This window comes from Diabrotica virgifera, chromosome 10, assembly GCF_917563875.1.
Source record: "Diabrotica virgifera virgifera chromosome 10, PGI_DIABVI_V3a".
Taxonomy (NCBI): domain Eukaryota; kingdom Metazoa; phylum Arthropoda; class Insecta; order Coleoptera; family Chrysomelidae; genus Diabrotica; species Diabrotica virgifera.
The window spans coordinates 105,086,888-105,107,379 of record NC_065452.1 but is presented as its reverse complement, the minus strand read 5'-3'; the positions used below and the strand labels follow the sequence as shown (position 1 = coordinate 105,107,379).

General features: G+C 35.1%; 1 protein-coding gene across 8 annotated transcripts in view; it reads left to right on the top strand.

The window, feature by feature from the left end:
• Positions 1–20,492, top strand: part of LOC114339958 (DNA-binding protein Ewg) — a 96,880-nt gene that overhangs the window by 44,555 nt on the left and 31,833 nt on the right. For 7 of the 8 annotated variants that reach the window (XM_050663627.1, XM_028290650.2, XM_050663628.1 and 4 more), the window contains exons 3-5: positions 5,022–5,146; positions 5,206–5,631; positions 16,769–16,897. In XM_050663627.1, the coding sequence (XP_050519584.1) occupies positions 5,022–5,146; positions 5,206–5,631; positions 16,769–16,897 (680 nt within the window). Of the gene's footprint in view, positions 1–5,021; positions 5,147–5,205; positions 5,632–16,768; positions 17,072–20,492 lie in introns of all 8 variants that reach the window. The other variant, XM_028290645.2, reaches the window with a different exon arrangement.

The window sequence follows — 20,492 nt, the reverse complement described above, 5'->3', positions numbered from 1 at the left end:
GCTTCGATATTCATTTTGCTCTGTTCTGATTGGTCCCAGTATGGTTCTCATGATCTTTCTCTCCACTATTCTTAAGTTTTCTTCATCTTTTTTAGTCATCGTCATTGTTTCTGCTGCGTATAATAATATTGGTCTAATTATGGTGTTACACATTCTCATCTTGGTTTTAATAGACAGTATTTTGCTTTTAAGTAGTGTTTTATTTGCAAAATAAGCTTTATTCGCTGCCAATATTTTTTCTTTTATTTCTGGTATTCTTTCACCCGTTTTGCTTATTGTCACTCCTAGGTATTTGAAATGTTCTACATCTTCAAACTCTGAATTTCCTATTTTGGTTTTTCCTTTTATTGCTGGTTTCCCTAGTCTTAATATTTTCGTCTTTTCTTCATTTAATGTCCCATTGTCTCCCCTTTCTCTTTTATTTCTTCTAGCATTTCTTTCATTATGTTTCTATTTTTTGTAATAATAACAATGTCGTCTGCATATGCGATTATTTGTCCACCTCTTGTTCTTAGGTTTCCTTTGTTTATATTTCGTAGTACATATTCTAAAGCTAGATTAAACAGTGTCGTGGATAAGGCATCCCCTTGTTTCACTCCTTTATTTATAATGAATTCATCTGTCTCGCCTCTTTGCGTCTTTATGCTAATTTTGGTAGTTCTCATTGTCATATTTATTAATTTTCTGAGTTTATGTGGGATTTTTAATTTTTCCAGGGCAATCATTAGTTGTTTTCTCTTAATCGAATCAAATGCCTGTTTGAAATCGATGAATAGCATTTCTAATTGCAGTTTGTATTCATTTGCTTTCTCCATTATTTGTTTTATTGTGTGTATAGCATCTATTGTTGATCTTCCTTCTGTGAATCCACATTGGTACTGTCCCACTCTCTTCTTCGTGATCTTTGACAATCTTTTTCTTATTATCGAAGTCAATATTTTATATGTTGTGCTTAGTAGTGTTATTCCTCTATAATTTTCACAAATTTGTTGGTCTCCCTTTTTATGTATTGTTATTACCTGCCCTATCTCCCAGTCCTCTGGCATCTTCTCTTCCTTCCATATATTTTTCAATAGTGATAGTATTTTTTCCTTCAGTTCCTTTCCTCCATATTTTATAACTTCCATGTTAATTTCGTCTTTTCCTGGAGCTTTTCCATTTTTGCTCTTCTGTATTACTTCCTCGAGTTCATCTATTGTTGGCTCTTTTGAGACTGCAATGTGTATTTCGTCTGCATCTTCGTCCACCGTTTCCTCTTCGTGCATTTCTTCTCCAGTGTATTCCTCCGTCAAGAGTTCTCTGTAGTGATCTGCCCATACCTGCCTATATTCAGTGTCTTCTACAATGACTATTCCCTCTTTATTTTTTATTCCGTTTGTTTTACCTTTGTATTTTTTGGTTTGTTCTTTAATATTTTTATAGAAATGTTTCGTGTTTCTATTTGTTCTTTCCTGTTCTATTTCTTGCATCTTTTCATCTGCCCATCTTCTTTTATTTTGTCTTATAATTTTCTTAGCGTCCTTTCTTAATTTTTCATAACTTTCTCTGTCTTCCTCTTTATCCGTTCTCAGCCATTTAATTCTTGCTTGCACCTTTTGTGCTGTTAGTTCTTTACATTCGTTGTTATACCATTCGTTTTTTGTTTTCTTCTGGTGTTTGCCTACCTGCTTTTTTGCAGCTTCTTCTATTGACTTTTTGATCATGTCCCATTCTGATTTGATGTCCTCTGCTTTATATTTCTCTCTTATTTGCACTGTTACTTCTTCTTCATATTTTTTTCTAATATCTGCATTCTGCAATTTATTGACATTCCATTTTTTCTGTTGATTTTTCTGTTTAGTTTGGATTTTAACTTTTTGTCTTATGGTGGCTGCGACCATATAGTGGTCTGAATCCGCACACGCACCTCTGAAAGTTCTCACGTCCTTCATTGAAGATTGTTTTCTTTTGTTTATTAGTTTGTGATCAATTTGGCTATACGTTTTCTGATCAGGTGACCTCCATGTTACTTTATGCATTTTAGGGTGTTCAAATTTTGTTGAGCTTATTATCATGTTTGTTCTTGTTGCTAGGTTACATAGTCTTAGACCATTATCATTAGTGTTTTTGTGTACGGTGTGTTTTCCTGCAATTTGCTGTAAAAAATCTTCTTTTCCAATCTGGGCATTGAGGTCTCCTAGTATAATTATAACATCTTCTTTGGGTATTTTTTCCATCTCTTCTTCTATCTTATCATAAAAATTGTCTTTATCGTCTGTGTTGCTTGTTTCTGTAGGTGCGTATAGGTTTAATAGTGATATATTGAATGGTTTATTATTTATTCTTACATACGCAATTCTTTCACATATCGGTTTAAAGTTTATGACTTTTTCTCTTAGCTGTCCTAGAATCATGAATCCCACTCCTTTTTGTCCTTGCTTCTTTCCTCCTGAGTATAATAGTGTAAAGTCTTGTTTATCAATCTGTCCTTGTCCCTCCCACCGTATCTCTTGCAGTGCTGCAATATCTATTTTATACTTTGCTAGTTCTTTGCTTATTTCTAGCATTTTTCCTGGTGCCAACATCGTTCTTATATTCCATGTGCTTATTTTCAGTTCTTTATGTTTTTTATTTTTTTGTTTTCGTCTTGTATTTTTGTTTCCTTGTCTGCTCTTATTTATTTCTTTTTTGTGATACATCAATTTATCTGCACTCATTTCCTTTTTATTTGCCTCGTCCGTCGCCAAATAAGTATTGTCTTGTATTCTCTCATCAGTTGCTAGTTTTTTGAAACGTTTTGAAAAACCTCATCCAACTGATTCTTGTTCTTATTCCATTTCCTCTCCCGTCCATCTATTATCAATTTGTTGTGCTTAATTTGGACGCGTTTTCCTTTCTTTATTTCATCATTTGCTATTTTGACTATTTCTTTTTGTATTTGTAATTCCTCTTTCGTTAAATCATTGTTTATATATATTCTTTCTTCTTTTACTTCTTTAAGTTTTCTTTTATTTTCCATTACTTTTATTTTTTCCTCTTTGTTTGGCAATCTGACTAAACATGTTTTGTTTCCTAATTTCACAGCTTCTTCTATCTTTATATTAATATCTAGTTCTTTTTTCATAAAGTTCTCCATTGTTTCTTTTAGTAATCTTCTATCTCCCGTATCTATTGTCATTCCCTGTACTATAACATTATTTTCTTTTCTTGCTCTATCGAGTCTTTCAAGGCGCACTTTTACATCTTCCAGTTCCTTTTTCATGTGTTCATTTTCTCTTCGCACTTCACCATTCTCTTGTCTTAATTCTTCTAATTCAATTCGGAGTTCCCTCATTTCTTCTCTGTATTGCCTTTGCTCCTCTTTAATTTCTTTTACGTGAATTTTCAGATCTTGTGTCTCTTTCGTTAAGTTTGCCATCATATTTAATATTTGGTCTAGTTTGTCTTCCTCTGTGTTCCTTTTATCTGGGGTTCTTGATACTTTTTTGCTTTTCGAAAAAGACTGCTCTTCATTTTCTCTATATCTTTTCCGATTATCGTCGGATGTGTAATCGTCGGGGTTCATTTTCTTACCGAAATTGCTCGCGATAAAATCACCCTCACCACCTATCGCGCCAGAGGAAGATGATTTTCTCAAGCAATATGTTTCTCTTTCGAATGTGTTACCCCTAAATTGAATTAAATTAAGTTAAATTATTTTACGTTATTTTGGAGCAGTTCGATTCAACAGTTCCCACCTTTAACTTTCAAAATTCCAGTTTCTGGAGCTTGTAATCAACGTTCTAATGATCTACTTTTTTGGCTTGATGTTGAATTAAATTGTATTTGTTGTTTTAAGTTTATGTATTGTATTTAATATTATTGTACTTACAGTCTGTTTCAAAAGTTTATTTCTATAACTTCACTTAACACTAATCGTCTTTGACACACTGTAACTAAAATCACTTTAGAAACTATTTCTTATTCGCCAAAAAATTGAATTTTTAGAGAGCCTGATTTTTCACGTGTTGATCTGCCCACACTAGATATTTTAGTTAGTACTTTATAATTAATTAATACCTTAATTTAATTTTATATTTTTGAATAAATTTTTTATAAAATGGAATTAAATGTAACTCCAGTAACTCCTGAATGTACTTCCAACAAAGAGAAACCAAGGAAAACGAAATAACTCAAACGATAATAAAGGAACAACACATTCTCCAACATGTAATGTGGAATTTCTGCCCTATTAGGCCAGTTAATGATTTTATATGTTATCAAAAAAGTTGCTTATGTTACACTATAATTTACAAAAAAGAAATAATTGAAAACTAGTTAATTTTTTAAATTAAGTTTTTTTTTAGTTCTTGTTAAATTTGAAAAAGTGAAGAATGTTAGTTTTGCAGTTAAACCCCTCAAATATCATAACTATATGCGTAAACGTGAGAACTAGCCTAAGTCCTCTTTGCAATGGATTAACTGTGCAAATAAAACCAAACATAATAGATTTGTTCCAACTCGATACAAAACCGTTCTTGAACAGTTACGAGTATGCGCAGTAACGAAAAATGTGTTACTGCGCATAATTATTCGTTATTGCGCATGCGCATAACGATTCAAGAACGGTTTTGTATTGAGATGGAACAAACCTAATATTAAAATATCGATACGCAAAAGAGAATAAAAAAGTTACTAACTAATTCGTTAATACATTCTGATTAAACATGTATAATATGAGTGACTGTACTATAAGTATATTCACTTGTAAGAAATATAGCTTGTCAATACGTACATGCGCAGAACACGTGAATAGAGGTGTTGATTGTCGTTACTTGTGAGTACCTACTTGTTATTGTTACGCTTTTGTATATGTACCTAATCAGTTACAGATTTCTTGATTTTGTAACAAGTAGATACTTTCTTCAGCACCTCTAGAGGGTGTGAATGACTTGATCACGCCTGCCTTGTGTTTACAAAGTACATTTCTTTCAGGTTAATAATATACTTTTAAAATTATTAATTAAAATTAAATATATAATAGTTAATATTAAATTTTCCAGGGCCAGTTGGTGTAGCTGCAGCAGCTGCCATTGTTTCATCGAAAAAACGAAAGAGGCCACATTCTTTTGAGACCAATCCATCGATACGTAAGCGGCAACAAAATAGACTGCTAAGGAAATTACGAGTAAGTTTTTATTATATGTGTATCGACGAATATATATAAATTCGAATGATTATTTACAGCAAACAATTGACGAATTTGCAACTAGAGTTGGTCAACAAGCCATAGTACTAGTAGCTACACCTGGAAAACCAAATACTAGTTATAAGGTCTTTGGGGCCAAACCTCTTGAAGACGTAATTAAGAATCTTAGGGGAATGATAATGGACGAACTTGACACTGCGCTTGCAACTCAAGCGCCTCCACCAATTCAAGAAGATCCCACCCTTTTCGAACTACCTCCACTGATCATTGACGGAATTCCAACACCTGTTGAAAAAATGACGCAAGCACAGTTGCGAGCGTTTATTCCTTTAATGCTTAAATACTCGACAGGAAGGGGAAAACCCGGTTGGGGCAGAGAATCTACAAGACCACCGTGGTGGCCCAAAGAGTTGCCTTGGGCAAATGTCAGAATGGATGCTAGAAGTGAGGATGAAAAACAAAAGGTAATGTGTATTTTGTTAATAATTTGTTACGTTTCAAAATCATACTACGACACTCCACCCTGTATATCCATCACAACATTGATATTTGTAAATTAATATTCAATTATTTCATACCTATGGTGTCACCTTGAGGTCAAAAACCCAGAACGCAGGTGTTGTCAGCTATAATTCCTACGTCTGGTGTAGATCTATTTCGTTAATTGGAAAACAGATGGACTTTTGGTGTTGCTTGAAGTACCGTTTCGTTGTTGTCTTATTGTATTTGTTCATGGGGATTGTTTTACTAAGGGAAAAAGGAATTCTCGCGGAGCGTGTTTTTCCATAATTTCCCATATCTTAGTAATGTTGGAAATACTTGTAGGATATTTTAGTATAAATAGGAATAATACTGTGTAATGTGAGAATGCCGTAGATGGGCTGTTCTGCGGGTATTCTAGGTGGTTGTAGATGCTTGGCAACGTCGTAGGCGTTTGACACTTTGGATAGAACGAAGAAAGGACACCGCACACATCTTATGGAAAATATAATGACACTCAAATTCAATAAAATTTATACGAATAGATTCGTTTTAAATTAACGGTCAATTCTTATCATTGCTCCAACTCTTAATTATGATTAATTACGGCTCAAATTGCAATTAAAGTTTATCGAAATCACATTTTTGGAGTCTATAACAGTGTCAGTTACAATCACTATTGCTCAAAACAGCTTAAACCTCGCTGGGCCTAAGCGGATTAGTGAAACTATTATAATAAGATGAAAGATGCTTAATAGCCCGGAAAGATTTATGAAGTACCGATAATTTGGGTATTTTAAAATATTTTTTCTCTCTCTAACTTATGTACGTACCCATTTGATTTAGATTTATTTATATCAATTTCTGCTCTTACTATTGAAAATTCAAAGTTGGCGCAATGATAAGAATTGACCGTTAATTTGAAAAAATCTATTCATATAAATTTTATTGAACTTGAGTGACATTATATTTTCCATAAGATGTGTGCGGTGTCCTTTGTTGAAAGTGGAAAGTATGTTCTTTTATTTTGTGTACGGCGCTCGGAAAAGAGGTGTTCTCTTTGCCAGATGGTGGTTTTAAAGGCCGTAGCATACCTAGAAGGGTGGTGAGTGTGGTTGGACCAAACCCTTTTTCAATTATTTGGATCAAAAGAGACCAATTATAGAAAAACCTCGAGATAATCTGAATTGTGGCATTATTTTGAGGTTTTTTTTTGGGGGGACCAGTTTTCCCGTATAATTTTATCTCTGATGAGAGTTTTTGCAAAGAGATTGCATATTTGCTGTAGTACTTGGAGTTTTGGTGAATTGTAGTTTCCTGGATTCGCTTGCATGTGGTTCCATTAAGGTTCTGGGGGAACCATACAGGGTAATAGTAGCTATGTGTATAAATTTATTTTGTCAATCTGAAATATAATTTGAAAATGTGTAATGGGAATTTATGATTTTAAAGACTCGACTACTTACTGATGTGCCCAGGTCTATTGGAATGATTTTTTTTTAATTATTCATTTACTGTTTATTAGATTTAACTGATTGTGTTATATAATTTCTTGCATAGATAAAAGCAGCATAAGAGAGTCACACATATACAGGGTGTCCCCGAAAATAGTGCGTTCTTTAAAGGTATAGGTAGACGGCACAATGTAGAGCAAAAAAGTCTTTTAACATTTTTTTTAAATTGATCCGTTTGACCAAAAAACGAAAATACATTTTGATATGCAAATTGAAGTCTGGCAACAACGCGCAACTCAAAAATCTAAAGATTAAAAGTATGTTTGTAGGTCAGTTGCATCTGGTAGGTAAAATAATGTAAATATCAACCAAACCCATATGCATTATTTTGCAGGTAGGTACCTTCCCCAAACCTACGAACCCCAAAAATCACACCTCAAAGTAAATAAACAAGGGGTTATTAGGTTAAATTTCAACAGTCACAGCAAGTTCTTCTAGGCTACGTTGCCATGTCATTCAAATTTATGAAAATAAAAATTCACTTATATGGTGAACAATGTAATTTTTTCTTGGAAACGGTTAACTTTAGAACAAAAATTTATAGGACGACTTTTTTGTCCTAAATTGTGTATTATATCCATACCTTAAAGGAACGCACTATTTTCGGGGACACCCTGTATTTTCTTAATCAATTATTTTTTTGTTTTCTTTAGGTAATAATATATTTAATCAATGTGGTATATTGTGGTTTTATTTATTTTGATGTATTTGTGTTTAATAGCGTAGCATTCATAGTATTCGATCAATTAGGTATATTCTTCTTCTTGTCGGTTCAGAAGTAAGATCACTGTTGCCTAGGGGTTGTACCGTCGAGGATCCGACTGGCGCCCGTACTTTATGGTTTTCTTTTAGTTGTCTTAAGGCCCACGACCCATCCCGCTGCCTGACAAAGTAATAGCTGGCCGGTCACACCCCTTGTTACCCCTTCTTGCGCGAATTATGGTGCAATAACCCCAGAGGTCAGCGATCGCAATCAGCAGTTTTACCTTTTATATTCAGCATTTTGATTTTATATAAAAGTAATATCATTGTAATTAATTTCAGTTATTTTCGATCAATTAAAAGTGAAGTATATTTGTAAAAGTTAATAAAGGGTCTTTTTAAAAAGTACCTTAGTGAGTTTAAACCTTTAAGTGGCACAGTGCAGTAAGATAAGTGGGAGAGTCATTTAGTGATCCTCGTCGTTTTTAAACGTTTACCCGCTACGAACCAACTTCCAGGGAAAACCACAGCCGTTCAACCCCAGAAGTCTACGGAAGACCAGTGTCAAAGTGTAAAAATCCATTTATATGCCGAAAGACGATAAGAAGAAAGCAGAAAAGAAGCCAGTTCCTTCGAGAAGAAATGCACCAAAGCATAATCTTCTATCTGTAAGCAAATTTAATATTTTTTCTAATCCTAATTGAATTGCTTCACAAATTTCATCGCTTAAAATTAGTAATTCTCTTGCAACTATCAGTGAATCGATTGTCGAACCTGGTGCTGCTTCTATTTCGCAAAATAACTCAGTTGCTCAATTTAGTTTAAAAGCTAACGATAATTCTTCAAATGATACTCCAATAAGCTTAGATATACCGTCTATAATTATTACTCCTGCTCCCGCTAGTCAATTAGATATTATGGCCGTGGCACCTGCTCCCGCTCTTGTTTTTGATGTCAATAAACATCTATCTGTCGTACCTGATTACGATGGAAACCCTAACGAACTGCATAACTTCATTGAAGTTACTACAATGGTTCTTGATCATTTCTGGGATCGTGCTAATCCCGAAAGCTTTCAAAATCACATGTTGACTCGAGGCGTAATGAATAAAATTAAAGGTCGTGCTCGAGAAGTCATTTCTGTATATGGGTGTAAAGACTGGAACACAATAAGGACCACGCTAATACAAAATTTTGCCGACCAACGCAATGAAAATTCGCTCACACGAGATATGGTAAACTGGAAGCAAGGGCCCAATGAGTCTCCCCAACAATTTCATGAAAAAGTAATGACACTTTTAAACACAATTTCAAATCATATCGAACTCCATAACGATAATGAAGCTGTAAAAGCAAGCAAAAAGACATTCTTCCAACAACAAGCCCTAACTACGTTCCTAGCATGATTAAGGGAACCAATAGGATCAACCATAAGATCAATGAGGCCTACAAGCCTCGCTGTCGCTCTCCGATTTATCCAAGAAGAGAACAGTATCAGATACTTACAAAGAACCAATTTCTCATTGCCAAATAAAACTACTCACATACAACCCCAGAGACAGCCGCAGTTCGTAACAGCACCACAATGGCAACAACCCATGCCCAGGCCCCAGTTACATCAACAATTTTTTGGAAATAATCCAGGACCGTCACGACCACAACAGTCCACATTTAATCCAAGATGGCCAATACAACCCGCTCGATTCCAACCACAGAAACAACAAACCATAACAAATACACAACCTCCAAGACCTAACCCATGGGCAAGCAAACCACCGCAACAATACAAGCCAACACCGATGTCTGTAAGCACACGCCAAACAGGATTTAACAGAGGACAAAGCTTCAGAAATTTTAGACCACAGCCACAGCAACAATACGCTCCAAATATCATCGTAGAAGAGCTGTTTAATATTGAACAGCAAGACGAAAACGACACCAATGCCTACTATGGAGAACAGGCATAGTACTACCCAAATCAGGACACATATTCGGATGACTACCACGTAGAAGACTACCAGAATACCCAATACGAGGAGGAAGAAGATGTAAATTTTCCAAAACCCCAAGAGGAAAACGAAGAAACGTAGTCGAACTCAATTCTTATTCAGACAAAAAAGAACTTCCGTATATCAAAATCCAAAATCCCCCACTCAAACTTCTTCTTGATACAGGGGCAACCAAATCATTTCTTAACCCCGAAATTGCTTCCAAATTTTATAAAAATTTCATCAAGCACGAACCGTTTGTAGTCAGTTCAATATTTCAAAACCATTCACAAGAATATTGTGCCGAAATTCCCATCTTCCCTGAATTTAATTCTAATATTAACCTAAAATTTTACCTTTTTAAATTTCATAAAACATTTGATGGTCTTATAGGCCTTGATAACTTAAAACTTCTACAAGCACATCTTAATTTCCCAGCATCCACACTAACTACGGCACATTCAGTTCTCCCTATCTTTTATTATGAAACCAATAAGACACAGTTTTATATAATTCAATTAGAACCCAGAACAATCACACAAGTACGACTTCCAGTGAAACAAACAAAAGGCACCATACTTATACCGAAACAGGAAATACAGGGGGCGATTTTAAGAGAAACTCTCAGCGAAGCCTGCAATCAACTAGCCTGGACCGAAATGATCAACAACACCGATGAACCTATTCAAGTAGCACTCACCGATCCTGTTAAGAGCAATCCAATAGATCTTCATGAATATCATCTGTACACTTCGGACATCATTCCTATGGAAACAGAAACACTAATAGACATTGATCCCCTCATCAGAACAGATCATCTAAATCCAGAAGAGGAGATGCATATCAGACGTTTATGCAGAAAATTTGCAGACATATTCCATAATCCTGATGAGACTTTAACATTTACAAATCAAATAAAACACCATATAAGAACAACAGATGAAGTCCCAGTTTTCACAAAATCATATCGATATCCACATGTTCATCGAGAAGAAGTTAACAAGCAGATAACATCAATGCTGGACCAAGGCATCATCAGACCAAGTCAGTCGCCCTGTCGTCGCCAATCTGGGTCGTGGCAAAAAAACCAGACGCCTCAGGAAAAGTCAAATGGAGAATCGTAGTCGATTATAGGAAGTTGAATGAGAAGACTATAGATGATAGATACCCAATCCCAAATATCACGGACATCCTCGATAAACTGGGACGCTGTCAATATTTTTCCACCCTTGATCTAGCCAGTGGATTTCACCAGATAGAAATGGCAGAGGAAGATATACAGAAAACATCATTTAACGTTGAAAATGGCCACTACGAATATCTCAGAATGCCTTTTGGATTGAAGAATGCACCAGCTACATTCCAGAGGATAATGGACAACGTGCTTAAAGGATTTGTAGGAGACATCTGCTTAGTATACATGGATGACATTATCGTATACTCAACCTCACTCCAGGAACACATGGTCAACCTTAAGAAAATCTTCGAGAGACTACGAGAAACAAAGTTCAAGATACAGATAGATAAATGCGAATTTCTGAAAAAGGAAGTCGAATTTTTGGGTCATGTCGTAACTCCTGAAGGAATAAAGCCAAATCCAAGCAAAATTAAAGCCATCATAGACTATCCCATACCAAGGACAACAAAAGAGATTAGAGGATTTCTCGGACTACTTGGCTATTACAGGAAGTTCATCAAGGATTTCGCAAAAATAACAAAGCCTCTCACCTCATGTTTGAAGAAAGATGCCAAGATAGAACACACTGAACAATTCCTCAACTGTATCAAAATCTGCAAGAACCTGCTAACCAACGAACCACTTTTACAATACCCGGATTTTACGCAGCCTTTCAACCTCACCACAGATGCAAGCAACTTTGCTATAGGTGCTATCCTGTCACAGGGTCCTGTAGGACAAGATAAACCCATCGCATATGCATCACGAACACTGAACGAAACAGAGCTCAAATATTCCACTATTGAAAAGGAAATGCTTGCAATCGTATGGGCTACTAAATATTTTCGACCTTATTTATTTGGAAGAAAGTTCAAAATCCTCTCCGATCATCGACCACTTCAATGGCTATTTTCTCTAAAAGATCCGAACTCAAAACTTGTTAGATGGAGGTTAAAACTCGAAGAATTCGACTACGAAGTCATATACAAAAAAGGAAAATTCAACACCAACGCTGATGCATTATCCCGTATTGAAATCCACACTAAAGAAATGAACACCGTTGATGAGCACATGGAAGAAATAATCAGCCTATTATCCAGAAAAGAAGATGACGACATATCCATGGTCAACCACCCAAGTTCAGTATGCGATCCAGACGAAGTAATTCCTATGGATGACTTAGAAGAAATTATTAAAGAAAAACAAACATCCGGCCTCACTGCAGAAGAAATGAAAGTAATAGATGAAATTCTTCAGGAACAAAATCAAAAAATTGAAAGTCAGCCAATAAGTTCTCTATATCAACAAGGTAACAACACAGATGGTACCCAGCATTCTACAGAAGAAAACCCAATACTCGGAATTCCAATCAGCGAAAAACCATTGAACTGTTACAACAATCAAATCATATTCAAATTGGTAAACTACAATCCTGCAAAACCCATAACAGAACAGTGCTTCGCAACAAAGAAAAGAATGCACGTCCAACTCGACAAAAGCGACCTGAAAAATGATATTTTCAACTTCTTCAAAAATTACGTTGACACAAAAAAGAAATACGCCATCCTATTCGAAACTGATGAACTCTACCAGACTGTCTGCAACATACTTCGTGAAACATTCAAGAATTCTGCATTTGATCTTGTCAAATGCAACAACCTCTTAGAAGATATAAACAGTACAGAGAGACAGAAAACCATCGTACAAGACTATCATCAAGGAAAAACAAACCATAGAGGAATTAACGAAACAGAAATTCAAATCAGAAAACACTATTATTGGCCAACGTTGAAAAAGGACATAGAAGAATATATTAATCTCTGCGATACTTGTCAAACAAACAAATACGACAGAAATCCCGAAAAACCGAAGTTTATGTTAACCCCAACACCAACGAAACCACTGGAAATTGTTCACGTAGACACATTCCAAGCAGCAGGACAAAAATTCCTTACCATCATCGACGCATTTTCAAAATACGGACAAGCATACCCAATAGAAGGATCAAACGCTATCAACATTTTAAACGCATTCCTGTTATTCATCACACATCATGGACTACCACATATGATAATTTCGGACAGTGGAACCGAATTTAAAAATGGACTCAGCCAACCGTACTTCGACAGTCTACAGAACTTCGACCAAACATTGCGATATCTCCTCAAAACAGCCCAAGAGAAACTCGACTCAATCTCTCCAGCAACCAGAAGTAAAAGAGGTCTTATCAATGGCTTAGGAAGTATTATAAAATCCATATCAGGAAACTTAGATCAAGAAGATGCAGTAAGATATGATGCTGCAATTCAGACACTTGAACTTAATCAACAGAATATTATTAACAACATCAACAACCAATTAAGCCTTAATAAGAAAATAATGAACAACTATAATGAGACAGTAACGTTGCTAACCCACAATCAAGAGATAATAGCAGCAGAAACCAACAGAATCAGAACGGATTTAAACCAATTCGTCTTTGATTTCAACCACTACATGCAAGTTCGAAACGTTCTAGACCAGATGAATTTAGCCTTACAAACGATCATACAAATATTAGATGACTTACAGACAGCAATTACGTTTGCAAAATCAAAACTCTTCACAATGGACTTATAAAACCAGACGAAATCAGATGGACCATCCAGAAGATGCTAGAACATCACCCAGCTTCTCAGCTACCATACCTCCAAGAAGAAGATCTGATGAAATACTACGAGATAGTAGAAGTAGATGGTTACTATTCCAACCATTCTCTAGTCTTTATCTTACATTTCCCCATTCTTCATTCCAAAGTATTTACATATTTTCATTTATATTCACTTCCCACCATCAACAATACAATAATTATCCCACCTGGGCCATATTTAGTTTCTAATTCGGAACTTTTCCAATACATGGACCTACCATGCAGAAAAAGCGAACCGAAGAAATTCATCTGTCCAGAGAAATTCCCACAAGAAAATACAGAAACCGATGACTGCATAAATCAAATCCTAAAATTATCCAACGACGCTGCTCAATGTCAAAACGTGCCGATCACAATTAGCACAACAATTATCCAAAAATTATCTGAAGCCCACTATATTGCTGTTTTTCCAAAAGCTACTAAAATTTCCACCCACTGTTCTACTTCCAAAATTGAAGTACTAGAAGGAACATTCCTGATAGAACTACCCCCAGGATGCGAGTTCAGAACCAACAACGAAGTTTACATCAACTCCAAAGCAGCAGTAAAAGAAGAACCATTAACCCTGCCAAAGATCAAAATTAAATTCCAAGGAGAAGATCCATCAGTGAAGCCTCTAAAGTTAGACAGAATCCAATTAGATGAACTGCATAAACTCTCAACCGAAGAAGAAAGACTCCAACCCGTGTCCCTAACAACAATGGACCATTCTCATCTGTGGACACCACCAATATATTTCTTGGTAATTGCCCTTATCATTCTCCTGGTTTACAAATTACGAGAGTTATGGAAAAAGAAGAAAATGGAAGAAGACGAAGAAGAAGAGGATGCAGCCGATCCGGAACCAACGCCTTCAGTTTTGTCCTCCCTCACAAAACTTCTAAAGGGATGGAGAAATTATGGTGCAATAACCCCAGAGGTCAGCGATCGCAATCAGCAGTTTTACCTTTTATATTCAGCATTTTGATTTTATATAAAAGTAATATCATTGTAATTAATTTCAGTTATTTTCGATCAATTAAAAGTGAAGTATATTTGTAAAAGTTAATAAAGGGTCTTTTTAAAAAGTACCTTAGTGAGTTTAAACCTTTAAGTCGCGTTAGCTGAGGAGTGGGGGTAGCAAATTGAGGCTGTTAGGGTATATTTTTAGGTTTTTTCAAATGTCATAAACAATCTATTCACAGTTAAAAAGTGGACCTTCAAACAAAGATTTGTCACAGGAATGTGGCGTATAACAAGTAATTCTTTTTATTTTATCGATCTATCTAGTTCGAGTGTTCTGATTCTCTTGTGTGCTCTTGGTCTTCATTCAACAATTCGCTGTGTCCATCGGTTGTCTCTATACCTGCAAGTTTCATTTTAACTTATCAATCTTTTAAAATACATGCGCCGAGTCTCTCTTCTAGAGTTTATGCTGTTATTGAAAGCCCACGTTTTGGGTCCATTTGTTAAGACTGAGAGTATGTATTGGTCGAAATTTTTGGGTATATCCAAACTCCTCGTGTCGTATGTGATTGCCAGCTTCAATTAGGTCGGTTAGTACCTCTTCTACTTTTACTTTTTTTGTGTTGTTCTGGTAGATATTTTCGAGGGTTTTGATTATTCCTAGAGATATCTCTTTTGCGTACAATAAGTGAGTAACGTCCTTTAATGTGACCCAGTCAAATGCCTCATTAAATATAGTGTCGGTACATGATCTTCCCGACCTAAAAACTTGTTGTTCTTCTGCTAGTATTATAACTTCATTCAGTTTATTTGTTATCACTTTGGTTGTTAGTTTTACTGTTTTGTTTAATAAATTAATTACTCTGTAGTTCTCTGGGTCCGACTTGTCTCCCTTTTTGAAGAGGTGTATTAGTATGCTTGACCTACATTCTTGTGGTATTCTGTTTTGTTCTATTATTTTTTGAATTAGTTTAGATAGTTGTTTGGTCAGATCTGGTCTTCCATACCTTTGGAGTTCATTCGGCGTTCTATCCCTCTCCGTCTCTTAATGACTCCTTTAGTTCTCCCTCCTCAATGTTTATTTCTTCATTTGTTGTCACTTCTTGTATTGGTGGTTTATTATTGTCACTTTTAGCAAATAAGGATTTAATGTACTCTGCCCTTTTAAATCTGTATCGTTTTTATTAGTTCGTTCATCTCTTTTCTTTGTTCTCTAATCATTCTCCATATTTCTCTTTGTGTTCCATAGCAGCCGTGCTCCATCTGTTTTGAGAAGCTCTCCGTGTGTTTCCTTTTTATTTGTCTAACTAAGGTGTTCGTTTCATTTCGGATTCGTTTATAGTGTTTGTATGCCTGCTTTGTTTGTTGTGTTCTGTATTGTAAAAAGGCGTTCTTCTTTTCTTCACATTTTGTCCTCATTTCCTCTCTAAACCATGGGGTTTTTTTGATATATTAGTGATCGTTACTTTTCTGTCTCGAAGTGCTTCTGTTACTGGGTTAATTATGTTATTTTTGACTCTTTCCTCGATGTTATCGTTTTCTAATATTCCATTCTCAGCAATCATCTCTGATATTCTTTTTCTGTATAGGTATTCCGTGGAATCACTATGATCACTACCTAAATCTACTGAATTGGAGCATCTGACATCGATTATTTTTGATTGATGTATAATCTCTGTTGGGTATATCATATTCTGTCATATATCTTTGTCCACGGACATTATTGAATGCATATTTGTGTTGGTCTTTGTGGTCAAAAATGTGTTGTTTATTCAAGTTCCTTATTCGCGAAGAGGTTTATCATCAGTTCTTCATTTTCGTTTTTAACATTCTGGTTATATTTTTGGTTAATTCCGGTATGCCTATTTGAGCGTTAAAATCTCCCAGTATTAGCATCTTTCCTCTGATAGTCTACTACTTGTTCTAATTCATCATCGAATGTTTCTCTTGTTGTTTTAGGCTTTGTTATTTTCTTTGCCGGATACTCCGATGATTTAGGAGCTAGTTTAGATTTTTTTTCATTTGGGAGTATCTGTATGTAAGTATTTATCTATAATAGATATATTGGATATATGTATGTATGCTCAAAAATTAATTTTTTTCCAGATATCTTGGACGCATGCTCTCCGACAGATTGTTATAAACTGTTACAAGTTTCATGGTAGAGAAGACCTCCTTCCCGCTTTTACAGAAGAAGATGAGAAGGCCAACCAGGCGGCAACAGCAAACGCTAATGTCAGTACATCAGTAGGAGTATTAAAAATGCATTCATCGGGCATGGTACCCACCCATAAGATTCAGATCCAAGCTAACGGGTCGCCACAAATTATAGCAGCCTCACCCGATGGCCTTTCAGGCTCATCGACGCAGGTTTGCCTAGATCCAAGCGGATATAGTTCCGACGTCGATGTGTGTAGAAATTTTATCTATATTAAATGTCCTTGTTTCGTTGTTGTTTATACTTTGGTTCAATTTGGTTCGTTTTGTCTTTCTTTTTTAGTTCGATATTTTAAGGTGTCTACCAATTTAGATAAAATACAAAATGAGAGAATCCCAGATCCGAAAATCTGAAGACCACCGAAGAGTCAAATTCTGGGTACAACCTCAATCTGTGCCTTGTACAATTTGCAAGGCAAGAAGACGAAAGGGACTCTACAATATGCAGTCACATTCCGTCCATTCGTCTATGTAAAAATTCCAACGAAAGTTGATTCTGTGTACTCACAATATGAGTAAACTGAGAAAATGAAAGATAGTTATGATTCATTTCGGTTCAGAGGCGATCATCATCCCCTTATGTACGTTTCACTCTCTCAGGGATCTTCAGAGAGGCTATATATCTCTAGTATATCGTATAGCTTCTCTGAAGATCCCTGAGAGAGTGAAACCTACTTAAGGGGATGATGATCGCCTCTGAACCGAAATGAAGCATAAACTGTCTCTTCGTTAGAAAAAATACTTCTTAGATATTATTAACTAGAAGGTATTTTAAAGTTGAACCTATAATTAAACATTTTGCAGAACTTCATTGAATTCTTTGTATAATCTCGATGCACTGTGGTTCCAAATACTGTTATGAGACAAAAAAAGTTCCTATAAGTATGTGTTAATGTAGGAAAAGTTGACTTATCCTACATTACTATAGGTACTTTAAAGATTTTATAACAAAAAATGCATAAAATTTGTTAATGACTGACTAAACAGTAAAAATATATTTGAAATAATCAAAATTTTGTAAAAATACATTCAAAAAGTATCTACATAATTCTGCGATTAACGTTTATTAATCCGAAAATGTATAGTAAGAAGATACAGAATCACATTGGTTTAGCTGCAATTGCATTGCTGGCAGCTGTTTGAATACACAAGTGTGAAATGGCGCTGCCAGTATATGTAACGTTACATATATTAGTTTTTAATTAACTCATTTCAAAAAAGTATCCGTTTGTTATATGTTTTGAAAAATTTCCGCCACATTAGTGCCGTCATTTTATTTTTTCTGAGAGTGACAGATTAGTAATTAGATTAGTAATGATAGATCTTAAAAAGCCCCTAAATTATCAAAATTCAAAATACATTATGAATTTTAATTAGTATTTTTAATTTTTTCAGTCATATTGGATCCGTCATTTTATTTTTAATCAGAACGTCATTCTTAATCAGAAGTTTCAAAAATCCCTTATATTATAAAAATCAAAAAATATGCGTTAAAATAATATTTTCACTTTCTTTCCGTCATATTAGATCCTCTATTTTGTTTCTCAAAAAAATAATATTATATTTTTAATCAGCAACATTAAATACTCTTTAAATTACCAAATATGGAAAAATTATTGCGTTTTGATTGATATTTTCAATTTCTTTTCGCCATTTTGTTAAAATGGCGGAAAGAAATTGTTTTGTTCCGCCAAAAAAAAGGCAGATTCGTAATCAACGATGCCAAAAACCCTTAAGTACGAAAGAAATCACGAAGTATATGAACAATATACGCTTTTAAAAGATCATGACCACGTTTTCGGCATTTGGAATCACAGTGCGATGTTATGAATTCTTTACCAATCAGAATCTTATGGCCAAGATTAATTGTGTGATTCTGTCTACAACTATGTATTGCCATTCAGGTCAATTACCCATGATATATCTGTTTCATATCTGTACTTATAGTAATTATTTCGTCCACAAAGCTGATACGAATCGATTATACACCATTAATCGTTGACTCATTTCATTTCAGTAATGGTTTCAATACGTTTTTTACCATAGTAAAAAATTTGGTTTCTAACTTACTTCTATTTGTCCTTGGACATATATTTAAACAGCAAAATTAATATTCTCTTAAAATGTAATATTTCGTGCTAAAATATTTTTAATCTGCAAATCTTTTAAATTATCTATTTCCTTATATCCTTTTTTTTTCTAATAAATTATCTAATTTATTTTGAATATTTCTATACTACAATCACAATAAATATGCACTAGAAATAAACAAAAAAAAGACACGTTGAATGTTACGAGGAGCACTTACAAATCATAATTTACAATGTATATGTTACGGGTAAAGTTAGGTAAACGTGTATGTAATCCTAGGATTACCCGGGTAAAGTGCGAAGTACCCTCGAGGTACCGGTAATATCCGGGAGTAGTAAGTCAGAAATATAATTTAAATATGTATGAACATTTTCAATTTCTTTGCAACACGAAAATGCAGCAGCTGCATAATACTCTAATTAAATCGGAGAGTGCAGGAAGAGTCTATACCGGTTTCGGAGGTCTTTTCCCCCCTCATCAGTAGTCCCATATCCTCTTCTCTCCGATTTCTCCAGGTATCATACTTTGGGCCTTTCCGAATTGCAAAGAAAGAAATGTCACGGATGAACTAGAGCCATCTACCGAAAAACAAAGTAAGTTATCAATCGAAGTAGCACAGAAAACGATAATAAATATCGTTCCCATACCACCAGATTGACAACAGGTGGAATACTTTCTTTGGTTACACCTCCTGAGATTTTCAAAATTTATAAATCAAACAGGATGCCGAGGAAATTAAGATGAGAGAATTTTAAATAATTCACAATTCATCTGCTCAGCGTGGTAAAAGTTCCAACAAGAAAGATTCCTTAATACTCCTACAAAATAGTAAATGAATTAAGACTGTATAAACATTTTCAATTTCTTTGCAACACGAAAATGCAGCAGCTGCAAATACTCTGGTTAAATCGGAGAGTGCAGGAAGAGTCTATACCGGTTTCGGAGGTCTTTTCCCCCTCATCAGTAGTCCCATATCCTCTTCTCTCCGATTTCTCCAGGTATCATACTTTGGAAAGCAAAGAAAGTATTCCACCTGTTGTCAATCTGGTGGTATGGGAACGATATTTATTGTCGTTTTCTGTGCTACTTCGATTGATAACTTACTTTGTTTTTCGGTAGATGACTAGTCATCCGTGACATGTCTTTCTTTGCAATTCGGAAAAACCCAAAGTATGATACCTGGAGAAATCGGAGAGAAGATGATATGGGACTACTGATGAGGGGGAAAAGACCTCCGAAACCGGTATAGACTCTTCCTGCACTCTCCGATTTAACCAGAGTATTATGCAGCTGCTGCATTTTCGTGTTGCAAAGAAATTGAAAATGTTTATACATTTTTAATTCATTAAGGCCTTTCGCACACACAGCTACTAAAAAGAAACTAAACTAGTTGGTAACTAGAGTTATCAACGGGTTATCAACTATGGCTCGCACATTACGCTACCGAAAATTAATAAAACGAGTCACTTCTTGACTGTACTTTGTACTGAGTAGCTTTGTTAGGCGGTGTTTAAGTTTATAT